At 50.2% G+C, this 8,764-nt stretch overlaps 2 protein-coding genes across 3 annotated transcripts in view; one reads left to right on the top strand and one right to left on the bottom strand.

Moving 5' to 3' along the window:
* LOC112150005 (protein unc-13 homolog A) overlaps positions 1-4,147 on the bottom strand; it is a 6,944-nt gene extending 2,797 nt beyond the window's left edge. The window contains exons 1-5 of the mRNA XM_024278046.2: positions 2,337-4,147; positions 1,335-1,391; positions 1,162-1,242; positions 523-670; positions 80-136 (exon numbers count right to left, since the gene is read on the bottom strand). Of these exons, the coding sequence (XP_024133814.2) occupies positions 80-136; positions 523-670; positions 1,162-1,242; positions 1,335-1,391; positions 2,337-2,516 (523 nt within the window). The 5' untranslated portion in view covers positions 2,517-4,147. The remainder of the gene's footprint in view (positions 1-79; positions 137-522; positions 671-1,161; positions 1,243-1,334; positions 1,392-2,336) is intronic.
* tle5 (TLE family member 5, transcriptional modulator) overlaps positions 1-8,764 on the top strand; it is a 439,890-nt gene that overhangs the window by 64,044 nt on the left and 367,082 nt on the right. The window lies entirely within an intron of this gene.

Here is an 8,764-nt window from a genome sequence, read left to right as displayed (position 1 = left end):
GGAGGTGAAGGGGTGGGGCTTTGGTTTGGTCTTTAGGTCAGTCCTGCATGACTCAGGCGCCGAGCCTGGGGCCACATACCCTTCTCTGGGTACACATCCTCACTAGCGGTGAAGCGCACCCCCTTCCCGCCGAACACTGGCCCACAGACGGGCGCAGGAGGAGGGAGCAGAGAGAGAGGAGAGACAGTCAGACAGACAGCAACACCCACAAACACGTCCTGAAGAGCGACTGGTGGCGGGAACCGCCGCAGATCTGCAGCGCGGCGCTCTCATCGCAGCTCCAGCGCCTGACATTCTGCCTGATTAAAATTTAAACCCTCAGCCCCCCAGCAGTGCTCAGAGGAGCTGTGTCCTGGGGGGGCTGATCATCAGATGACTAACCCCTCCAGAAACCGGCGTTCACATGGAGTTTGTCTTCAAAGATCTGAACTTTAGATCAAAATGAAGATTTGGAAAAATAATTTCACACTAAACAGAGAAGCTAGAACAGCTGTTGGAAACAGAAGGAAGGCGCCGTCTTACCCTGAGCATTCTGGGATTGGACAAACGTCTTGACGAGTTTGTCGGTGGCCTGCGTGTAAAGTGACAGCGCGTAATGGAGGGACAGGAGGTCGGGACTCTTCTCCAGGAAGGTCTTCTTCAGACCCACACCGCCGGCGTGGAAGTATTGCTGCAGGAGGAAAGCGGCGGCGGTTTACTGAGCGACAAACGGCGTCCTGCTGTGCAGCTGTGAGATCAGCGTAATAAAACTACTTTACATTCTGTGGTTCTATTAAATGAAAGAGATAATATGGGATTTATTTGGACGATCTTCTATTTTAATAAATAAGGTGGAGAACGATCTCCTCTCTGAACTTTACTTTGGGATGGGGACCAACATGGATAAACATTGAGGAACGTTTATCCCTAAAATAACGTTCAGATTTCTTCTTCCTTCCCAAACCAAACATCCGGTCATGAATCCGTTCTGCTGCAGAAGAATGATCTCAGAAACATCACAGGATTTCTGCAGATTCAGGTTCATTCTCATTTTGCTTTTAATCAGAAGCGTTTAGTTGATTTCTCTTTGTAATATGTTTTGGTTGAAACTTAGGCTGATATTTTCTAACCAGTTTGGTTTGATCCATTAGATTCGTCATTATAGTTTTCATAATGGTGTACCTTGATGGTGTCCAGAGCCAGCTCGATCACTGCACACTGCTTGGGCGTGAGAGCCTTGGCCTCCTCTCGAACCATGTGCTCCTAAAGGTTACGTTATGAAAAGAAGATCAGGAAACTTTATTGACAAACCAAACTGTGTTCAACGGATCCTCCTGTGCAGAGACGTGGAGTACCTTCAGCTTGGACAGCTGACCCAGCTCTTTGGCAGCATTAAAGATGAGCTGAGTTCCCTGAACGAGACGAGAAGAGACAGAAAGAAAGAAAGGAGTCAAACTAGACCACAGGAAGAGGACTGATGTCATCAGGACCTCAGAGTCACACTAATGTCAAATTGGCTGAGACACACTGTCTATGATTACACAATCCCACACAGACACACAACCACACACAATAACAAAACACAAACACAATAAGCACTAGAAATGAAACACACTTTCTCACTCACACAATCACAAATACAAAATACGATTCAAGAAGACTCAAACACACAATCACACACATAAACTGTAACACACACACATGCACCCCTACACACACCCATACCAACACACACACATTCATCCACAAGTACTAACACACATGAATGAACACAATCAGTCACACACATGGACTCCTACATGCAGCCACACACACATTTACCCACAAATGTACAAACACGTGTACACACACAGACACACACACACACACACACAGACATGCACTCTTACATGTAAACAAACATCAACTGGGTTTTGACTGTTTCATCTCTGCAATAATAACTGTGGGAGGAACGAAGACTATTCACTGCTCTTTAATAATTCATATTTTCTCATTTGTGGTTGAATACTTTAACCAGGTCTGATCATAAATTGGCCAGTTCTGAGTTTTGTGGTCCTTCTGTGAGCCTAAACACTGCTGAGGCTAAATATGATGCAGCTCTATGCGATGCAGCTCTATGCGATGCAGATCTGTGCGATGCAGCTCTATGCGATGCAGATCTGTGCGATGCAGCTCTGTGCGATTCAGCTCTGTGCGATGCAGCTCTATGCGATGCAGCTCTATGCGATGCAGCTCTATGCGATGCAGCTCTATCTACATCCATGAAGGTAACACGTAGGAGCGGCACAGGTCAGCCTGACACACACGACACAGAGGAGGGAGACGAGACACATCGATCTGAAGGGTTTGGTCCTTACATCACTGTGAGAAGCACTCTTCAGCCTCCCCTGAAAAGAGAGCATGTGGTTAATATGAGTGTCCTGCTCATCCACTTCATCGAAATAGAGAAGGTTCACCTGGAAAAAGGTTGGACCTAAAGATTTGAAACTGGAAGAAAAGTTTTCTAGTTTCCGACCCACAATGACCTGCTTCAGCATCTACAGTGCAGTGATTAAGGGACCCCCCCACAAGCACTCTACTGCTCACCAGAAAGTGTCTGGAGTTTTCATAAACCTTTATTCGTAGACCTCGTACAAGATGGAGTCCATTCGTACTGAAGCTTTGCTTTCACTGAGGAAGATCTACTTCAACGTGACAGCCAAGAATTTCTTTGTATAACGGAGCAGAAAATAAGGATTTATCTCAAAAACAGACAGGAATTCTGTTCCTCCAGACCAGTTTCTTCTTCATGAAGCTCTTGTGTCCTCTGCTAATCACCTGTATGAGTGTCACCTGTCTGACTGTTTCAGAGTGTGGACAGGTGTCTTTATACAGGTAACCAGTTCAGACTGCAGCTTCTCCACCATGCCCAAAGAGCTGTCGCAAGATACCAGGGACATGATAGTAGACCTGAACCAGACTGGGATGAACCAATCTACAATCAACTGCAGCTTGGAGAGAAGAGGCCGACTGTTATTAGAATATGGAAGAAGATCACTAATGATCTCAGACCCGTCTAAAGTTCTTCACAGGTATGAACGTCACTCGCTGTTTGGAGGAGGGAGAATCCGAGCATCATCCCAAGAACACAAAACCCACTGGATCTATAATTAACTGAGCAGCAGAGATGCTCATGCTGCAGAAACTGCTGACAGATGTTGAGACCTCCAGTTTTCTGGCCGTAGATCCAAATTCACTTGACAGACAGAAAAGCTGCACCAACAGTTCTCCACGTTTCAGTAACGCTCATTTCCAGCTATGCACGGACCTCCCACCAAATAACTCACGAATCAGAAGGAATTTGCTTTAATCATTATTTTTCTCTTCATGCATCAACAGTAATAATCTAAAAGCTCCACCTATCATACATGACTCCTCCCACCTTCAAACCATTACACAACAGCTTCCCATTAAAGACCCACTTCAACAAAAATGGTGTTTTAACATGTTCTGTAGCATTTCGTCATGATGGAGGACATGAAAGAGTTAACGATCAAAACTGCAATTTAGACTATTTATTTATTCAAATCGGGACTCTCCCTTCTCTGCTCCAATTCTGATACATATATAGATCCATGAACGTCTTCACTTTCTTCGACTGTGTTCCCCACGGGCCCCGGTCGGGTCCAACCTAAAGGAGCGACGAGGGATCACTCGCCAGTGGGCCCACCACCTGCAGGAGAGATCTGAAGGGGCTGGTGGTTTGGGCGGCAGTCGAAGGCGAGTGCCTCAGCGGTCCAAAGCTCGGGCATGGAATTTGGGTTTTGGGACATGGAATGTCACCTCTCTGGGAGGGAAGGAGCCTGAACTCGTGTGAGAGGTTGAGAGATACCAGCTAGACATAGTTGGCCTCACCTCTACACACAGCCTATCCTCTGAAACTCAGTCCCTCGAGAGAGGCTGGACTCTCTACCACTCTGGAGTTGCCCATGGTGCGAGGCGGCGGGCTGGGGTGGGCTTACTCGTGAGCCTCCAGGTCAACCGCCAAGTGTTCAAGTTCACACCAGTGGACAAGAAGGTCGTGTCCCTTCGCCTGCGGGTGGGGGACAGGTCTCTGACTGTGGTTTCGGCCTACAGGCCAAAATGCAGTTCTGAGTACCCGGCCTTCTTGATGTCTTTTGGAGGGGTACTGGAAAGTGCCCCAACAGGGGACTCCGTCATCCTCCTGGGGGACTTCAATGCCCACGTGGGCAATGACAGTGGCGCCTGGAGGGGCGTGATCTGCAGGAATGGCCTCCCTGACCTGAATTCAAGTGGTGTTTTGTTGTTGGACTTCTGTGCACGCCATAGTTTGTCCATAACGAATACCATGTTCGAACACAAAGGTGTCCATCAATACACCTGGCATCAGGACACCCTAGGCAGGAGATCAATGATCGACTTTGTAGTTGTTTCAGGCGATCTCCGGCCGTGTGTTTTGGACACTCGGGTAAAGAGAGGGGCAGAGCTGTCCACTGATCACTACCTGGTGGTGAGTTGGATTCGCTGGCGGGGGAGGAGGCCGGAAAGACTTGGCAGACCTAAACGTACTGTGAGGGTCTGCTGGGAACGTCTGGCTGAGCCCTCCGTCAGGGAGGTCTTTAACTCCCACATCCGGGAAAACTTCAAGCAGGTACCGAGGGAGGTTGGTGACATAGAGTCCGAGTGGACCATGTTCTCCACCTCTATTGTCTCCGCTGCTTTCCGGAGCTGCGGTCGCAAGGTCTCTGGTGCCTGTCGTGGCGGCAACCCCCGAACCCGGTGGTGGACACCGCAAGTAAGGGATGCCGTCAAGCTGAAGAAGGAGTCCTATCAGGCCTGGCTGGCTTGTGGGACTCCAGAGGCAGCTGACAGGTACCGGCAGTTTAAGCGAGCTGCGGCCCGGGCTGTGTTGGAGGCAAAAACTCGGTCCTGGGAGGAGTTTGGTGAGGCCATGGAGAAGGACTATCGGTTGGCCTCAAAGAGATTCTGGCAAACCATCCGGCGCCTCAGGAGGGGAAAGCAGTTTTCTGCAGGCACCGTTTTCGGTGCAGGTGGGGATCTGCTGACCTCAACTGGGGACATTGTCGGGCGGTGGAAGGAATACTTTGAGGATCTCCTCAACCCTGCTGACACGCCTTCCGTTGAGGAAGCAGAGGCTGAGGACATTGGGGTGGAACTGTCCATCACCCAAGCTGAGGTCACCGAGGTAGTCAAAGAGCTCCTCGGTGGCAAGGCTCCGGGGGTGGATGAGGTTCGCCCTGAGTACCTCAAGTCTCTGGATGTTGTAGGAGTGTCTTGGCTGACACGTCTCTGCAGCATTGCGTGGCAGACAGGAACCGTACCACTGGACTGGCAGACTGGGGTGGTGGTTCCCCTTTTCAAGAAGGGGGACCGGAGGGTGTGTTCCAACTACCGGGGAATCACACTCCTCAGCCTCCCTGGGAAAGTCTATGCCAGGGTACTGGAGAGGAGAGTCCGTCCGATAGTCGAACCTCAGATTCAAGAACAACAGTGCGGTTTCCGTGCTGGTCGTTGAACAGTGGACCAGCTCTACACCCTCTTCAGGGTGCTGGAGGGTTTGTGGGAGTTCGCTCATCCAGTCCATATGTGTTTTGTGGATTTGGAGAAGGGGTTCGACCGCGTTCCCCGTGGTGTCCTGTGGAGGGTGCTCTGGGAGTATGGGGTCCGGGGAGCCTTACTCAGGGCTGTCCGGTCTCTGTATGACCGGAGCAGGAGCTTGGTTTGCAAGTAAGACCTGTTCCCGGTGTATGTTGGACTCCGGCAGGGCTGCCCTTTATCACCAGTTCTGTTCATAGTCTTTATGGACAGAATTTATAGGCGCAGCCAGGGGCCAGTGGGGATCTGGTTTGGAGACCACAGGATTTCATCTCTGCTCTTTACAGATGATGTTGTTCTGTTGGCTCCATCAAGCCAGGACCTCCAGCATGTATGGGAGCGGTTTGCAGCCGAGTGTAAAGCGGCTGGGATGAGGGTCAGCACCATTAAGTCTGAGGCCATGGTTCTCGACCAGAGAAAGGTAGTTTGTTCTCTCTGGGTGGGTGGAGTGCTCCTGCCTCAGGTGGAGGAGTTTAAATATCTTGGGGTCTTGTTCACGAGTGAGGGAAGATCGGAGCATGAGATCGACAGGCGGATTGGAGCGGCGTCCGCTATTATGCGGTCGCTGTACCGGTCTGTTGTGGTGAAAAGAGAACTGAGCCAGAAAGCAAAGCTCTCAATTTACCGGTCGATCTTCATTCCAGTACTCACCTATGGTCATGAGCTCTGGGTCGTGACCGAAAGAACGAGATCCCGAGTACAAGCGGCTGAAATGAGTTTTCTCCGGAGGGTGGCTGGGCGCTCCCTTAGAGATAGGGGGAGGAGCTCGGTCACCCGGAGAGAGCTCGGAGTAGAGCCGCTTTTCCTCCACATGCATAGGGACCAGTTGAGGTGGCTCGGGCATCTGGTCTGGATGCCTCCTGGACTCCTCCCTGGAGAGGTGTTCCGGGCATGTCCCACTGGGCGGAGGCCCCGGGGAAGACCCAGGACACGCTGGAGAGACTATGTTTCTCGGCTGGCCTGGGAATGCCTCGGGGTCCCCCCAGAGGAGCTGGAGGAAGTGGCCGGGGAGAGGGAAGTCTGGGCATCTTTGCTTAGACTGCTACCCCCGCGACCCGGTCCAGATGAAGCGGAAGAAGATGGATAGATGATGTTCCTCGTCCATTTGGCTCTAATCTGTACGGCTGGATAGCTCAGTTATTCCTCGACTTTTTTTTTTTTTTTTTGCTGCGCTAATGTTAGCTTGGGTTTATGAGGTGCTATAAGCTAGCAGGAGAGAGTGTAAACAAAGGAAATAAGGGGAGCTAACTTCCACACTCACAGTCCCATTTCTGATGAACTCATGCCGCTCTGCAGAAAAACACATTTTTGCACCAATTTGATGGAAACGGAAAAAAAATTAACTCGATTAGAATGAAACAAAACTTGATTAGAATAATTTAAAAGATTTTTCGGTGACTCAAGTCCAGCAAGCCGAGGATCTGGTTGGTAAAGCCAGGCTTCTTGTCACGTTCCCCCGGTGGGGGAGTGTCATGAACTTGGATTGCTCCGGTTGGGAACATTTGGCTGTGGAGCAGCGGTCGACCTCTGATCGAAGGACTTTAGGTTTGGTTGGAGCTGGACGTCGTCAGTGAGCAGTGATTGGTCCGAGTTTCTACCACTCACCAATCAGGAGTGAGCTTATTAAAAAGCCACACCCCTTTTTTGGGGAAACCTAAAAATCAAAAGTTTTGAATGTTGGACATGGGGGCCAGCAGGCTCCGCCTACTTTTACTGAGGCACCTGATTGGTCAGTTTTTAACTTGAACAACTTAAACTACAGAAAAATGTTAAAAAGAGGATTATTGGGAAGGTGTTAAAAAGTTATCAGAGCCAGAATGTTGATTTTGACCAACATAACAGCTGATTATTTCTCCATATATGGGAACCAGCAGGTGCTTTCTGTCTGGAACTCCAGGGGGGCGGAGTCACTCAGTCCAGTTCTCAGATACAGTCAATGTGTAATGCTGAATATTTTGAATAGTTCTTTAAGAGTTAATAATTAGAACTAGAAGGACAAACACCTGAGTTCAAACTGGTGCGTAAGGCTCTTTAATATTTGTTGAGAAGGTCAGAACAATCAAAGCAGATTTCCACCTCGCAGCAGTGGATGCAGTTTACTTTTACTGTAAGAAACATGGCAGAACATTTGTTTGCTTGTTTGTTTGACATCTGTGTGTAAACAGGAATAGCTGCTTGAGTCAAGCGGCGACTGGCGTGTTCTGGGTGGCGTGGCCGTGTGGCGTGCAGCAGGAGCCCGAGTCGTACGAGTTAGCTTACAAATCCCGCCCACATTCTCTTTGTGTATCTGTGCGTGAAGACTTTGGGTCCCGCCTCTGAACTGTACCATACAAACCAAGTTCCCCGCCTCCATGTGGGCGGAGCATAATCCAGAAAGGACTGAGAATGAGTCGTTAGTTTATAAAGTTAGACGGGTTAGAAAGTCCATTTCTCTCCTCGCTAACAGTGACATACTGCTGAGGTGGAGAGAAAGTCTTCACCGGAACAACCGCGGCGCTAACCAGAAGCTAACTACAGGTAAACGCAGGAAAATGAAGGTTAACCAGGAACTTTGCTTTCTGGTCAGGCAGTTCGTGTCAGACATGATGGAGATTCTGAGTCCAGATGAAGAGCTTCTGCTGACAGAAGCTGCAGGATCATCAGAGCAGAAGTTCATGTCCCATCATCACCATCATCATCAGTCACAGACATGAAACCACACAGACCAACAGCACAGGTCTGCAGAGACACACATGAAACCCAGAGAGCACCAAGAGTTCAGACGCAAGCAACAAACCCACACTAACAGGTGGGGGCGGCAAGACAGATTCAAACAGGTGGAGGAGGTGTGGGGGTCTGGGGGGGGCAAAAGAGAGGGGCAGGGAGGGGTCAGAAGAGACCGAGAGGTCGTCCCATCAGAGTCCCAGCGCAGGAGACAAGAGACAAGGCAACGGCAGGCGCAGAGGAGCAGCTCTTCCAGTCAGAGCAGGAAGAGGAGGGGCACGGACTGGTGGGTGGAGACTGTTCGGGGGGTGTGGCCTGTCTGATCCCATGCTTCTCTCCTCTCAAGCTGGAGGCGGCTGAGACAGAGCGGAGGCTGTGGGGGGGCGTGTGATGTGGGAACAGGACAGGAGCAGACAGGAAGCAGGAGGTCGACCACCATGACGGACAGACAGACGGACACGCCGGA

Source organism: Oryzias melastigma, linkage group LG4 (assembly GCF_002922805.2).
Source record: "Oryzias melastigma strain HK-1 linkage group LG4, ASM292280v2, whole genome shotgun sequence".
Taxonomy (NCBI): Eukaryota; Metazoa; Chordata; class Actinopteri; order Beloniformes; family Adrianichthyidae; genus Oryzias; species Oryzias melastigma.
Note: the sequence above shows the minus strand (reverse complement) of the source record. Positions and strands in the feature narration are given on the sequence as shown.